The sequence below is a fragment of the Hemiscyllium ocellatum genome, chromosome 24 (assembly GCF_020745735.1).
Source record: "Hemiscyllium ocellatum isolate sHemOce1 chromosome 24, sHemOce1.pat.X.cur, whole genome shotgun sequence".
In the NCBI taxonomy this organism is placed as follows: Eukaryota; Metazoa; Chordata; class Chondrichthyes; order Orectolobiformes; family Hemiscylliidae; genus Hemiscyllium; species Hemiscyllium ocellatum.
Genome location: NC_083424.1, coordinates 49,165,489 through 49,182,085, shown reverse-complemented (window position 1 = coordinate 49,182,085; position 16,597 = coordinate 49,165,489). Strand labels below are relative to the sequence as shown.

General features: G+C 41.3%; 1 protein-coding gene across 1 annotated transcript in view; it reads left to right on the top strand.

The window, feature by feature from the left end:
• The window catches only part of cdc45 (CDC45 cell division cycle 45 homolog (S. cerevisiae)), a 51,445-nt gene extending 35,064 nt beyond the window's left edge, over positions 1–16,381 (top strand). Inside the window, exons 13-18 of the mRNA XM_060844068.1 lie at positions 483–641; positions 5,974–6,112; positions 8,316–8,399; positions 12,175–12,293; positions 13,992–14,068; positions 14,811–16,381. Coding sequence (XP_060700051.1) covers positions 483–641; positions 5,974–6,112; positions 8,316–8,399; positions 12,175–12,293; positions 13,992–14,068; positions 14,811–14,875 — 643 coding nt within the window. The 3' untranslated portion in view covers positions 14,876–16,381. The remainder of the gene's footprint in view (positions 1–482; positions 642–5,973; positions 6,113–8,315; positions 8,400–12,174; positions 12,294–13,991; positions 14,069–14,810) is intronic.
• Positions 16,382–16,597: the final 216 nt, after the last annotated feature.

Genomic DNA, 16,597 nt, shown 5'->3' with positions numbered 1-16,597 from the left:
CTGTGTGAAAGGTTGCCCCTCAGGTCCCTTTTAAATCTTTCTCCTCTCACCTTAAAATTATGCCCTCTAGCTTGGAGCCTCCTCATCCCTCCCTAGGAAAAAGACCGTTGCTATTCACCTTACTAAGTTAAAAGATTGTAGACTGTCGCCTCACAACAGACTTGAGTAGAGAGTTGGGAGTGATAGGTGCTAAATTGTTAAAAGTGCTGTCTATGGGATGGTGCAACACAAGTAAATTCTTTCTGCAACAGTACAAGCTATTGTACTCATGTAAAGAGTGCTTCCCTTTCAGATAGACTCCTGCCATGACTAAACTAATTTTCCCTGGTTTGTCCAGTAGATATCATGTTAGAATTGATAGCAGATAGTGAAAGCAACATTCAATGCTTTGGAGTAACTGTTCTCTGTCCTCGTCATTAGCTGTTGATAAGAGCAACTTGTAATTGTCACACTGTTGATGCAGATATTGTTTTTATTTTCAGTATGAAGGATATTCGAATGCAGACTTTCAGTGTGCATTTTGGGTTTAAAAACAAGTTCCTTGCCAGTGATGTTGTTTATTCAGCAGCTTCTCTACTTGAGAATTTAGAGAAAGACAATGGGAATGAAAATTTCATCGAAGCCTTAGACAGTCTTTCCAGGTATTGGTTCTCTTTATTTATGGGCAGGATTTGAAGTGCACTGCAGGTATCATTGCACTGGAGTAGATTGATTTATGGTCAAAACACCAATATGAAATCATTTTCAGCATTTTGTCTTCAATGTAATTGCTTGTCGAGAATACATGAGCAAAGCTTTCTGTTCTGAAGTAGAGTCATGTTGAACTCGAAGCATTAATTCTTTTTATCTCTTCACAGATCTGCTGAGTATTTCCAGCACCATTGTTTCTATGGCAGATTTTTCTGTTCTCTTTCAGCAGCTATTATTTTGTCTGAGCACTGAGAAAACGGGGAAATTTTGCTGAAGTAGAGTTCACAATAAAGGGACTCACCTGACATTGCTTGTATTTGAATTGATGGAATGAATATCGAATAAGTTCTCTTTGGGTTATGCAGTTCTTCCAGCCTGATTGTTTCCTGCCCTTGCTGTGCTCAGAAAATCCAATGGATCCAGGCACAGAAACAGGTAAAATTGGTTTTACCTGTGTCTCTTCCCCCACCCCCAGTGTGAATCAAGTTCTATTGTAGCAGACATCTGATAAATTTAGAAACAGCACTGATTCCACTTGCAACTAGCAGACGAAGACTTGGTGGCTCATGCTTCCAACAAAGGTAGAAAAGTTTGGTCTTAGCGAGTAAACATTACACTCACCTGTGGTTATGATGATAGTTTTTTAATATCATATAGTCTGGAGTAAAATAAAAATAAATTGCCAAACCATTAGGCTGCTCTCTCATTAGACTGGTGATGGCTTAACCTGCTGGTCGCCATGCCTCAGGCAAAGGAGAAGCTGAGAATCCTTCAGGTAACCTTAGCCGTTGCAGAAATTGAATCCATACTGTTGTATAGCTGAGCCAACCAGAACATGTTTCGCATCAGGAAAAATATTCTGAGGTGAATTTACTCTGGTTTAGTCAAACATAATGTCTTTTCCTGGCATGTCCTAGGAAACTTTTCCAATGAATCAAACAAAAGTAGCATTTTTAGCTGATTAAGGAGAGTTTGAGGGGCAACCAGGTGGTTGGTCAAAGAATAGGGTATTAAGAAGCCTCTGAAAGGAGGATAGATGGAGAATGTTAGAGAGAAAATTACAGTGTGAATCCAACACTGGCTGCAAATGGTGGAGTGCAAAGAGAGAATCGTGCACAAGAAGTTAGCATTAATGAAATGTAGAGTTCCAGGAGGTCAAAGGTTGAAGGAGATTAAATGCCTTGAGGCAATTGCACCAAGTTGAGAGATTTTAAGCTGCGAGGTCCTGAAGATTAAACACCTCCATTTCCCCAGCCTCTCCTAATTTTACAGCTCTGCGTCCCCTCCACTCAGTCTCGCACAGCTCTCACTGTGCGGCCACAGAATTGCAAGGCTTGAAATGCTGTACCAGTGAGAAAATGTTTGGGAAGCTCCACACAAATGTCATTATTTTAAATTGAAGGCATTTGAGAAAAATCTGAAGAAATCTGAAATCGGAGAAATCTGAAATTAAAAGCATACTGTCAGTAACTCTGCGATGCTTTTCAAAGTTATTTTCTGGTAATGATTTTTCTTATACTTAAGTTGTATATAACTGCCTGAAGAATAGAAGTGGAGATTGCTTGGGACTTCAGGTGTTTCATTTGATGTCATTGGTTGTGAACTATTCTGTAGTCTATTTACATGAGCAAGCCTGACAGTGAGATTAGATTACTTACAGTGTGGAAACAGGCCCTTCGGCCCAACAAGTCCTCATCGACCCGCCGAAGCGCAACCCACCCATACCCCTACGTTTATCCCTTACCTAACACTACGGGCAATTTAGCATGGCCAATTCACCTGACCAGCACATCTTTGGACTGTGGGAGGAAACCAGAGCACCCGGAGGAAACCCACGCAGACATGGGGAGAACGTGCAAACTCCACACAGTCAATCGCCTGAGGCGGGAATTGAACCCGGGTCTCTGGCGCTGTGAGGCAGCAGTGCTATCCACTGTGCCACCGTGCCGCCCACAAGATAGGCACAAGATAAAATAATGTTTTATTTGAAGTGGTCTTTGAGTGGTATTTATTGTGGGAACTGACTGCAAGTGAGATTATTTTTCTTATTCTTTCATGAACGTGGACATCGCTGGCAAGGCTAACATTTCTTGCCCGTTTCCTGATTGCCCTTAAACTGAGTGAATTGCTAGGCCATTTCATAGTCAACTAATTTGCAGTCTGTCTGAAGTCCAGTGTAGATCAAACTGGATAAGGGTGTGAAAGTCAGACATCCTTCCTAAAAGGGCATTGTTGAACCAAGTGAGTTTTTACAACAACAGATGGTAGTAGTCATGGTCATCATTGCTGTGACCAACTTTATATTTCATATTTATTAATTGAATTTAAATTTCACCAACTGGCATGATGGGATTTGAACCCATGTCCCCAGTGCACTAGCCTGGGGTCTGTGTATTACTGTCCTATGATGTTACGACTGCATAACATCCCCCTCTAAATATATTAATGAACATTTCTTCCAAAGTCCTCATTCCTCATTTTCCACAGAAAAACTCAAATGAAAATAACGTTGAAGGGCTGGAAAAGACTAGTCTGTCAAAGCTACCTCGATCTCCTAACCTGTCCCTCAGTTTCTCAATCCTGTAACTGTATAATCTGCAATTAAAATATATTTGTGTTATGCTCTCAAGTCAGTAAGCAATAGAAAATAGTTTTTTCTTTAGCTGCAAACTGCAGTCACTATCCCATCTATGGTGGTGTATTTCAGCAACAATTTCACCTTTTCTCTGGTAAACCTATTCTTTGAGATGGCAGAATAAGTTCATGGTTATGACAACCATTTTATGATACCTTATGCACGTCCATCATAGATGAGCAAGAATGTTTAACACTGTACTTTGGCTCAGGACGATCCAGTCTAGTGGGAAATCTAGCAATGGGAGAACATGGTTCAGTGTTGTAATGCCCTGTTTAGCCACCAGATGCTGTCCACGTACTTGCAAATTATTTTTAAAAATCAGCCTGTTGAGACATTTTTTGGTACACCTTCCCGGCAGGAGGATCTTGAACCCAGACCTTCTGATCCTGTGGTAGGGATATTACCACCACACCACAACATCCTTTAAGATGAAAGTGATACCACAGAAACGCAGCACTATCCATTTAATTGAACCTTTTTTTAAAAGATGGTGCAGTGATCTTTGAGGTTATCAATCTCAAGCCAGGTTGTTGTGTGATGCTGTATCCCATAATCTTTTGTGCTTTCAAAAATAAGCCTTCTGATTTCTCCAGTCAGATCACGAGTCTGCTTGGTTTAGAATCTGTTGTTACTTCTGCCTGCCATGTAGAGCTGGTTTGGTTGAAAAAAAAACTTCTGAAAACAGAATTTATGTATAATTTGCTTACCACCTATTTATTACAAATGGCAGTACAAGACATGAGGGATTGACAGTGGAGGACCTCCTTTACTCTATTATTTTGTTTTTTGTTGCGTTAAACACCGGTCAATACAGACATCTAATATTGCACAAACCATTGTGAATACATGGGCAAATCATGCAAATTTTATTCATTATTATTACGTAGTTCTTTGTTATTGAGATAATTCACTATAAGAAATCTGCAATATCATATTTCATAACCCAGTGTGATTAGAATAGTGGTTTGCTCAAAATATTATACTAATTCTACCTTTGATCTCTTCATTTCATGCACTTCGCTGCTAAATCAGACAGCATCTAAAGACACAATGTGACAAATTATATCGACATGAGATATCTCAATCTCTCCCTGTTACCTTAACTGTATAGTCTACTTAAACCTTTCAGTTACTTTATCAATATAAAGCAAGTGGTCATCACAACATCTCCAGAATAGATGCATGGCCATCACATATTCTGTCAGCTATGCATCTTTGTGCTTAGGCTTTCTTCACAAAACATTCTGTTCTGACATCTGTTTTGACTCAGTGTGTCAATCTCACCAGTACTCAAGACATTGAGATACACGGTGTTAACCCATATTCCCATTGATTGAATCCCTACAGTGTGGAATCAGGCCATTCAGCCCATCGAGTCCATACCGATCCTCCAAAGAACAATCTCACCCAGACCCCTACCCTAGCCCTGTGACCCTGCATTTCCCATGATCATTCCACCTAACCTGCACATCTTTGGACTGTGGGAGGAAGCCAGAGCACCTGGAGGAAATCCATGCAGTTATGGGCAGAAAGTGCAAACTCCACGCAGACATCCACCCAAGAGTGGAATCTAATGCAGTTCCCTGGCACTGAGGCAGCAGTGCTAACCACTAAGCGACCATGCCACTCTGATAGCTGAGAGGTTTCATATTGCAGGATGTTGTGATATTATGTTGAAGGACTGTCCATCTGCCAAATTCTCCTTATAAAAAGAATTGTAATCCAAAAAAGCATGGAGTCTACATGTACTTCAAGCAACATTTTAATTGTGCAAACATGAATGGATTCTATAAATAATGAAGTCATGGATCGAGTCCAAACCTCCATCTCATCTGCTCAGATATTGACTTGGAAATTCTGTGCAATTCTCTCCAATTTCTCACCTTGATGGATACTGTTAGGAAATAATCATTTGGTTGTTTGCCTAGATGTTCTGCTGGCCTTAACCTGAGGTTATAAACTTGACCAAAAACTGTGCAGGGTTTCACTGTCTATAGATTTATATAAATCTCTCTGATTTTACTTGTCACAAATTGACAGTAGAGCTCTAAATTAAGTTAACATTTCAGACAGCCTTTATAAAGAGTAATAGGGTGATATTGCGAAATGTTTTTTCCAGTCATCTGCTGTAATTTGAGTGAAAGAGCCCTGGATTTCCAATTACATCTAGATTTTTAACACTCTCAAACTTGTTTTCATCTGTGAGTGTATCACTCCCTTTCTCGTGAACTCCCTGTAGCCCTACCATCTTTGAGATCTCTGCTCCACACGACTGTGTGCTCTTGCACATCCTTCATTTTAAAACTGCTGCACAATTGCTTGTCATGCCTTCAACTGTCTGGTGCATAAGCTGTGAAATTCCTTCCTGAAAACTCTCTGCTCCTTTACCACTCTGCCCTTTCAGACACTGTTTTGAACTTGTGTCTCTGTCTGCCCTAAAGCTTTGTTTATCTAATATTCCTCTTGTGAAGTGTTTTTACTCCAGTACAGGACTATATAACTGTAAGTTGTTGATAGAGGTGTTGAGTGAGAGAACCTCCACCCAACCCTCCATCCCAGTCGACACAAAAATGAGTGTCTATACCTTGAAAATAATTTATATTGAAAGTGTTAACTACTTTGTGTTGCCTTTTCTGGCTGTTTAGGAGTAACCCAGATAAGCTACAACAAGGTTTGGAACTGGCCAAGCAGCAGCTCCGAGCCATTCACCAAACAGTTGCTAGCTGCATTTGCACTAACCTCATCATCTCACAAGGACCCTTCCTCTACTGTTATTTACAAGAGGTAAGGATCAACCCGGGACAAACTTAGACATTTTTAGGGAATTTGATCCTGTAATGCAGACTGACTGGAATGTGAGCTAAATAACCAGGGAAGTAAAATCAGACTTGGATAAACATATCTGAGAATGAGTAAAGCATCTGAAACAGGATTATGTTATTTCTACATGAAAGGTATCATGAGAAGCAAGGGTTTCCCACAGACCATAACATAATATATCGAGGGCATTTCCTGTGAAATGAACACCCATAAACAGACCAGACAATAAATTAAAGCCTGTTAAATTTGAAGGGTTTTTTAACCTTATTTATTCAGGAATAAAAGGCAGCACCAGCAAGACTATATTTATTGCCATTGCCAGTTGCTGTGAGTGTCTGTCTCAGTACATTTCTTTCCCTAATGTTAATTCATTTTCTGCATTTCCTTGTGTTTATTCCCAACCACTGGATCCTATTGCTTTCTCATCTAGTTAGTACTTTGCTTTGCTGTAGTTTCTTGTCCCATGTACCATAGTAACAGTCACCTGACTCCAAAGATCCATTTGCAGAACATTGAAATAGTTCCACAATTTAAATGCATATGAAAATATAGGCAAATAAATTATTATACGTGCAATTTGTGTCAGATCCCGCAATATCTTCCATCACTACAATAGTGAATTATAAATTAATGATTTATGTGGAAAGAATGAACAAAAACTCAGTAACTAAGCAGAATTCCCCTCTAATTACAAGACTGTATATTTATAAAAATATATGCAACTATATCAAATAATTAAGAGAGTTACATTTTTCTGGTAGAAATATTAGCTTTGCCTTTTTCAAATATTGCTGTAATATGCTTTATTCAGATTTATACAATAATTTCCCCCAGACATCCTTTTGCACACGCCACCTTCAAAAGGATCGGTCTAAAGATCAAAAGATAAAATCTGGTTTATCAAATGGCTTTGTTTCCCCTGTTTCCCTTGCAAGTTGAGACAATCACTTAAATAAACAAATGGAAAATAGGAGATTGTGCTGCTATTTAGTTCTGTGACAGTAGCACAGCCTTTTTAAAAGTGAATTATTTCTCCTCAGCTTAATATGCAAAAAGATCAAGATGATTTGTGGAATTTTGACACTGACTTCAAGCCTGGGAAAATGACATCTGACACTTTTAATTGTCAAAGTTGCACGGCACAAGTTGTAGAAGAACTACTCAGCAACGTGTTGCCACCATTGTAAAACCAAAGGATTAGTGTCATTTTACATATTGCTTGCACCTTGATCAGTATCAAATTAGCAGATTAAAACTGCTTCAATCACAAGGCTTTACTAGGAGCAGCAACAGGGATGCCTTAGAATAAACTATAAATGTAGTCACATAACTGCTATAGTGAGACCAAACACTAAATGCAGCAGGCTACGGATGGTGCTAAATAGTCTCACAAAAAATGAATCCAAGCAAATTACATCTAATCAGGAATGCTAGTGCAAAAGTAATAGGAAGTGCTATCTCTATATACATTTCCGTCTTCAACTATGGTGTACTTGTAATTGACATGTGAATGCAAGAGCTAAGGCTGAAACAACTGCCCTCAGCCAAAAGTGCAACATCTTGGATTTTTTACATCTTTCTGAAAACCCCACTGTTGCAGATGTATGTCTATCAATTGATGCTGAGAACAGTAGGTGGGGAAAGGCTGGTTGATGACTAATACCCAGAGTCCAAGTACGTACAGCTCACAAAACTAGGGTCTACTCTGGCAATCCCTACTGATTGGATTTCACAATTTGCATGGCTATGGAAACACTAGGCTACAGGTAGTTCAGCAATTCAAGGGAAAGATCTACCACGACTTTAGGGCAACTAAAGATGGACAAAAAATGCAAATCTTGTCATGATCACTCTGAAGAATAATATTTTAAAAGCTAGGAGCAAAACAGGTATCCAATTTCACAATGTACCCTAACCAAATATAACCTCTTCGATTTCTGTTTTATGTAATAAGTACTCAACAAGGTCAAGCAGTATCCGTGGAGAAAAGAAACATTTTGCTTCCAGCTGTGACCCCTTTTCCAGAACATATAGATTGGGCACACAAAATTGCACCTGTTTAATTTCCTTCACTTTAAAACACACTTAACCATGATTGTGATTTAGCTGACTTATACGATCTTGTAATTGTGTTCTTTTAAGTAATTCATTTTTTTTTCATCTACAGGGGACCCCCGATGTAAAGATCTATTCAAAGCCCATTTGTTTGAAACTTCTGTGTAAACACTTGCTGAAGTGCTTTGTCCGTTCGGTATGTATGTATGTATCCTCTTTAAAAGGGGGACACACACGCGCACCAGAGTTAAAGTAGAATATGATCGTGTTAAGGGTGGGCTGCACGATACCCTCAAAGGAGCTACCTCTTTCCCTCTTACCCAACACTAACCTATACAGAGGAACCTCAATTATCTGGACGAGATGGGCGGGCACTATTTTGTTTGGATAATTGATTATTTTGGTTAATTGATTCAATGCCTTTCCTCTGTGGTTGGGAATTTTCTGTTAAGTCCGCTCCCTGTTGAGGAGAGTACGCAGCAGCACACCGCGTGTGAGCAAACCCCCCCCACCCCCACCCCCACCTCCACCTCCAGTCAGCTGTCCAGTCCCAGTCCCCTGTGTGCTCCCGTTCGCTCCCCACCCCCTCTCCAGGGCAGCCAGACTGAACACCAACAGCAAGACCGCTGCTGCTGCCACCTTTTGGGAGGGGGGGGTGGTGAGACTCCAAATAGCGCGCGCACAGCCACACACACACCTTTTTACTGCAACTGTTTGACAGGTTCCACCTTTGCCCCTGTACCTGTGTAGAACTCCTGGGAAAGTGTGGGCAGGAGGTCATTCATTTGGAGATGGTGCCTGGGCTCCCACCAATGTCCAGGACTGTTCTCGTCAGCATTTCTGTAAGCCGAGTTTACCTTTAATCACTGTAAACAAAAGACACCATCGGTGTTGGAAGCTCTTCTTTGATGTAATGTTTCTATCGGGACCTCGAGATCTTCTTCAGATAATTTGATATTCGGATAATCAAGGTTCCTCTGTACAGCTAAAGCTCTACAATTGCCCTCTCCAGGCAGGTCGTTGGAGCGTCCCTACTCTGAGCCGAGATGCCCAGGTTCAAGCCCCACATATCCAGTGGTGTGTAATGACATGGACAAGCAGCAGCGTGAATAGAAAGCAGTTGTTCCCTAAGTTGAAGTGTCAATAAAAGGGACCATAATTTTAGAGTGAAAAGCAGGAATAAAACCTTTCTCACCTATATAGTGGGTGCCTGGAATGCACTGCCTGGAAGGAGACATCAATATTTAAAAAGTACTTGGATGAGGGCTTGAAGTGTCTTAACATTCAAAGCTGTGTGTCTAGTGCAGGAAACTGAGACCAGTGTAGTATATTTTTGGCAATACAGACTTGATAGGCCAAATGGCCTATTGCAACATGCCCAAAATAGGAGCTGGATAAGGTACTTAAGTGACTATTTATTAGCCATTTAAGGGATTCAATAGGCTCAAAGATGAGTGGGCTGTCTGGGGTGCAGGTTGGGACAGGCAGATGAAGCCATGCACTGCATTCCATAGCATCTTCGACGTGCCTGTAGGGACTGTAAAATTCTGCCCACTGTTTTATTTGCATTTTTTAAAAATTCATTCATGGGATGAGGGCATCACTGGCTGGACAAGCATTTATTGCCCATTCCTAATTGCCAGAGGATAGTTAAGAGTCAGCCACACAGGACTGCTCCGAGTGCTATCTTACAGGAGCCGACTGCTGGTCATAAACCAGCTGGTGGCCGCCATGCTGTGGTACCGACTGGTCACTTTGGTCCCACCTCCTGGCTTTGTCGCTGGCATTCATAGAACGTTGGTCGACTTCTTCTGGGACAAAAAGATGCACTGGGTCGCTGTGCAGGTTCTGAGTCTCCCTATTGAGGACGGCCTTCAGACCTTGCAGCGATACCTTTATGTCGAGCCTCCTCCTAGGTGGTGCGCCCTGGCGACGTATTTTTTCCGCCAGGTGCATAACCTCAACTACAACACGCAGCTCCTGTTCGTCGACCATGACTGTTTGGAGGTCACCCTCAAGACGCTGCCTGTCTTTTACCAGGACCTGATCACTGTCTGGAACATGGTCGAATTGCGCAGCGCCTACCCTCCGGCAGGAGTAGCGGCTGTCGTCAAGGAGCCTTTGCTCAGGAATCCGCACCTCCGTGCTCGCGGGTTCGAGTGGCTGTCGGAGGGGAGGGCCGTGGTGGCGAGGGTAACCAGGGTCGGGGACGTGCCGGGGCCTGGACTGGACACTGCCGCAGGACATAGCGAGTAGGGCAGCGGTAGACATCCGGTACATGGCCATCGCCATCCGACGCCTTAAAACGGCGGTGCTCGGACCCAACATAGTGCACCAGTTGGAGGACGCTCAGGTGTGCGGTGGGATCCCGTCCGTGCTCACCCCAACCCGGATGGAATTTCACATTGGCCCCAATGTCACGTACTTCCCACGGGAGCCTGTGCCCCATAACCTGAGCCGCCTCCGGAATTTTCATTTTGTCCCTTTTAAGAATGTAAAAAGGCAGGCCCTGTATTGACTGTTGCTGCACACCGTCCACCTCTTCTCCCTCATCCACCGTCCGGACACGCCTTGGCGTGCCCATTTGCCACCGGGCGGGGGGGATCCCCAGTGGAGGGCTCTCTACGCGGGAGTCCTCCCCCTTTCTCTCGGGGATCTGGGGTGGAGGGCGCTGCATGCAGCAGTCCCCTGCAACCGCAGATTGCAGTGGTTCATGGACTCCCAGCCCAACTGCTTGTTCTGTGGCGCTGTGGAGTCCGTGGACCACGTGTATATTGGGTGTGGGCGTTTGCACTCCCTTTTTGATTGCGGACGAGGGAGGGCAGGTCTGAAGACCTCCTCGTGGGTCTGCTCCTGGGCCTGGACAAACTGGCCGTAAACAGGTCCAGGCAGCGAGCCGAGGAGGGGGTCATTAGGGCCGACTGCCTGCCCCTCTTCCGCGGTTATGTTAGAGCCTGGGTATCCTTGGAGAAGGAGCACGCGGTGTCCACCAACACCCTGGAGTTGTTCAGGGAGAGGTGGGTACTGCAGGGAGTGGAGTGCGTTATTTCCCCCTCCGACTCTATTTTGATTTAGTCCCTGCCCTCCCCTTCACTGTTTGATCACACAGCATTGCCCTTTGATGTGAAGGGCACTGGCCACTCGGGTGTTGTTCTATCTTCCTGGTGGTGGAAATTGAATAAAGATTCATGCACTTTGTGTCTCTCACTGTGTCTCACACCTACACACACACACACACACACACACACACACACACACATGGGTGCTGGGGAAAAATAAGTACTACCGCAGTTAGGCGGTAGTGTGGGGGTTTAAAAGAAAAGATTAAGAAAAAAAAAGTCAGCCACATTGCTGTGGGTGTGGAGTCACATGTCTTGGCCAGACTCGGTAAGGATGACAGTTTCCTTCCCTAAAGCCTCATTCATAATTTTTTCTTGACAATGGTTTCATGGTCATCATTTGACTCTTATTTCCAGATTTTTTTTATTGAATTCAAACCCAAATTTGAATTCAGCTAACTAGAACGATGCCTGAGTTTCTGGATTAATAGTCAAATACTAATGTCGGCTATTGCTTGCCCCGATAAGTTTTATGCTTTCATCTTGTCCTACTCTCCTTTTCCCAGCCCATCCCTTCCTCCTCTTCCTCCCGCCTCAGGCCTCTTCTTTTTCTGTGTTCTCTCTCTTTCCTCTTCTCTGCTCTCTCTTAAACACACTCCTCCCTCCTTTTGCTTTCTTGCTGACTTTCTTGCTCTCTCTCACTCTACCTCTCACTGCTCATTCTCATCCTGCCTCTCCAAAATCCTCTAGCAAGTTTGATCTAAGCACTGCCCTTGATATTGACATCCTGCATGCAGTGCCACAGGTCATTGACTTGCCATTTTGAGTGGACATGTTGCTGGAAATTCCGTACATGGTGTTGTAGGAGAGTAATAAGCAGTGTCTTCTAATTTCATCTGTTCTTCTCTACAGACCAAAAACAAACGATGTAAGGTGCTCCCGCTGGTCATAGCAGCACCAATGGACCTGGAGAAAGGAACAGTGATCGTTATTGGAATCCCACCAGAAACTGAAAGCTCAGACAAAAAAAAGTGAGTCCATAGCTAAGCTCCATGTTTATGGTGGAAAAATGAAAGCTCTATTGTTTCCCTCCATAATGAAAGCAACCACTGCTGTTGTCCTCAGCCAGGCAGAGTCAGCAGATCTGAAAAGAGTGGCGCTGGAAAAGCACAGCAGGTCAGGCAGCATCCAAGGAACAGAGAATTGATGTTTTGGGCATAAACCCTTCAGTCAGCAAGTTCCAAGTCTGATGTTCAGTTGTGCTAAATTTGCTGATGGAGCAGTGTTTCCAATGAATGAGGTTTCTTTTTGAAATGTCAAATAGAAAACTGAATTAATGTTTCCATCTTCATTATATTTTTTAAAACTTATCACTGCATTTAGCTAGAAGAAAGTGCAAAGGAGATTTTGTAGTGGTACCAGATACAAAGCATTTCATGAGGAAGGCAGTTTAGTTTAGTATCGCTAGTTTAGTAATCCCAAGGCCCAGGTTCATGCTGTGGGCTGCTGGTTCAAATCTCACCTGGGCAATCCTTAGAATTTTAATTTGATAAATAAAATCTGGAATTGAATGCTAGTCTCATTTACAGTGACTATACCAATATTAATTGTCAGAAAAATAAATTTGTTTCTGTATTCCCCTTTAGGGAAGGAAATCTGATCTTAACAACATGTAACTCCAGTAATATGGTTGGTTCTTAACTGTCCTCTGAAATGCAACTTAATTTAAGAGCCTTTAAGAATGGCCAACAAATGCCGTCCCATGAAAGACTAATTGTTTTAAAATTTGCATATAGAAGTTTGAGTTCCTGAATTTGCAGCAGAAAAAGATTTGAGAAAATTTTTAGTGGTTTTCAAAATTAGTAAATAGGGGAATCTTTTTCCAAGATCTTAAGTGTCGTTAATCAGAGGACGCAGGTTTAAAATAATTTTGAAGTAACTTTGTTTTTATGCAATAATTTATGATCTATAGTACTAAATATATTTGGTGAATGAAGCAGATTAAATAATGTTCAAAAAAGACAAATACTGGAATGAGAGAGATTTCCAGGAATGTAGACTTAGAAGATCGCTGAGAACTAGGGCTGAGTGGCTGCCTTCTGTGTTGCACCATTTTTATTTATTGAAGAGCTCCATAAAAAATGAAACGTAAACTAAAAAGAATTTGGCTTGATTCCTTTGTATAATTTAATCTTTTTGTACATACAATGCAAATAATGTACAGCGAGTAATTACACATTGACCTTTTGAAATGTGAATTCAACTTCACCCAAGGTTCATGAAATGAGAGCTTTTTCTCACTATGTCTTATACATGATATGAATGTAAATATTGAGCAACCAGTGACAATATTCAATCTTATCCCAATAAGCTGTAGGAAGCCAAAATTAAACTAATTGTGAAAATATTTGTGTAACTCTGAAGTTAGTACAGAATTGAATGTACATTATTCGTCTCGTTGCAATATCATCTAAATGTCATTGCTGCTACTGAATGACAAAATGGCAAGAGTTTAGTATTAACACATTATCCTTTAAATAAGCACAGAATTCATACAAAAGAAATGTTTAAGTGTGGTTCCAGTGCAGCTACTGTATAACCAGAAGCAGCTGGTTTGCAAGCTTGTCTTGATCATTTCTGTAACTCCAAATAGAGTGCTATTAGTTCACATTCAGAAGGAGTATGTAAAATTGCTTGAAGTTCTGTAAACAATCATTGCTCTCTTTCAGTTTCTTTGGTAAAGCATTTGAGAAGGCAGCAGAAAGTACAAGCTCACGGACTCTGCATGACCACTTTGATACTTCCAGTAAGTAACCTTTATGATAATTATGGTGCTGTGAGATTAAGTTCAGCAATAGTGCTGCTAGTGACTCTCCCTCAGGGCCAGTTTGAGGAAGAATCTTTCTTCATTTCTCTGTTTAATTGTGATTGATTGCAGGGAGGTAGCCCTTTGAAGTGTGTATGTGAGGAATACGTGTCAAAGATTTTGTGCATAGCTTCAGCCGATTGTTTTAGGACTTCCTTATAATACAGTAGCGGGAAATCATTCCATTCACAAGTATTACAGGATGGAGTTTGTGGGCTAACTCGGGGGGGAAAAGAGCTGAAGTAATTTTAGAAAGGTCAAATCTAGTATATAAAGAATATTCTCGGTAGCTGGTGTTGTGCGATAAATAAAGAACACATCCTGATGAGTTTTTGATCTCATAGTGTCTAACTCTATGCCTGATGTTGTCCTTTTGAAATAACATCGCTATCCATTGGATATAATGTTTATGAACTTCAGAACAGCATTCGCTGAAAAAACATTTCACAACAGCTATGTAGCAGTGGTAATATCTTTACCCACTTGCATCTTGTGTATATTGACATATTCCATCCTCCCACATTCAGAGCATCCCTTCCGCTAAATATCTGTTTGGTGCTGCTTTGAGCACAGAGACTGATTTCCAGTCACATTGGTAAAGGTATAGTTTAAGGTGTTGGCCAGCTTTGTATACATGCTGAGTGACTAGATTCCAATTAACTAATTAATCTTTTCATTACAGTAATTGAACTGAAAACTGAGGATCGTAGTAAATTTCTGGATGCATTGATCTCTCTGCTGACATAAATGTGAGTGCAACTTGCTGAAGCAGGAGTACCCAGTATTTCTGGTCTTGCGTGGCAATGACACCTCTGCAAACCATCCTTGGAAAGTCTGACTCCACTTTGTGTCAGGTGTTCATACTGTGCCCAATGAACTTGCCAATACATTTTTGAAGTGGAACATCTTGTGAAACTGGGGACAAATTACTGGTTGTAGACCTGTCAACCATCCTGTCTCCCTATAGCGACGGCACCACATAAATGGCAGCTGAAATCAAGGCTAATTATAAATAGATCCAGTAAACTTATGACAGATTAAATCATATGCACTTGTAAGTTTTATTGTTTAGGAACAATGCAGAATTTACAGGGACATGGGTATGGGAAAGCAAACAGTGAAAAATTGTGCTGTACCTGTCGTATGCTGTAAGCATGATCAAGTGATTGTGAATAGACTACCAGCTGATGTTTATAATGTAGATGCTTCACTAATGCTGATTAATTAGTCAGTTAAATAATTGTTGGTAGCCATCCCTTGATTTTGAGAGTGGCATCTACTACAGTCTTCATGTGGCTGAGCAGGCTGGTTCTCAACCCTCTGATAAATCTCTGGCCACCTGCGGCAGGGTATCCCTGGGAAAGTGGGATCCTGAGTGCACAATTTGTTTCCTTTCCTTTCTTCCTTTGTTGCTGCTCTGCCTCATCGTTATGGTGCTTGAGCATGAGTTGGACACAAATTAGCATGATGCAATTTTGATGGACACATTTGTCACCATTTGAATGATTGGTAACAAACTCCTCTTAGTCATTTAAAGCAATGTTGCTACACTTCAAGGAGGAGCTTCAGAATGTTTTTGCAGTATTTTTGTCCTGTCCTGACACTGCACAGGCAAGCAATGTGAGGTTGAAATGACTGCTAGTGTTCTGACATTTTTATTACAGTTTTTAATAGATCTTTTTACAGTGCTCTTTATTTCAAACCCATACTGCAAGATTGAGAGTTTTTTATGCTTATCACTTGCAGCTACTTGTTTATCCATGAGCATTTTTATGATTCTGTTTGGGAACCATTCCCATCAATGGTTTGGTTTAATATCCTGGTAATGGAATGGAAAGTCAACCAAAGTTGCACCTAAAACTGATTTTCTTGTCCCCCCCCATTCCTGAAGAAGCATGCTGTTTTGTAAAAGCAATGAACTTTAAGACAATGTGTTTGAGAGGCTTGATATTTCTTTAAAACTGGTATGTCACTGAATTCTCATTGCCCAAACAAGTATCTTGTAATTTTTACTGTACATTAATTCCTTTAATCTTATGATGTTCAACTAATATTTTATGTTTCTCGTTCTTCAGAAACATGCCTAGTGATTTTTCACTTTGTAGGAAGATGCAAGATTGTTGTTATGTATTTGGTTCTGTATTGTGTAAGGTGTGTAAATTACCTCCCTGCCATGTTGTCATTTACTGGTTTTTATATTGAGTATTTTATTGTAAATTGTGTATTATTGTAGGCATGCTATTTACCCAAATTTTACTGCCTTATATTTTAAATAAAATCAGTACTAATTTTACATGATTGAATTGTTGCATAATTTTATCTTGTATATTTTCATCTGATGTGGAAGTGCCTAATTTTTGCCTATTCCTGTAGAACACTAGATTTTAGTGGCGGAAGGGAAGAAGCTGTGGGCAAAATCGGGTAGGGGGCACAGCCAAACGACTCCACACCATTGTCCCATTGCCTGGG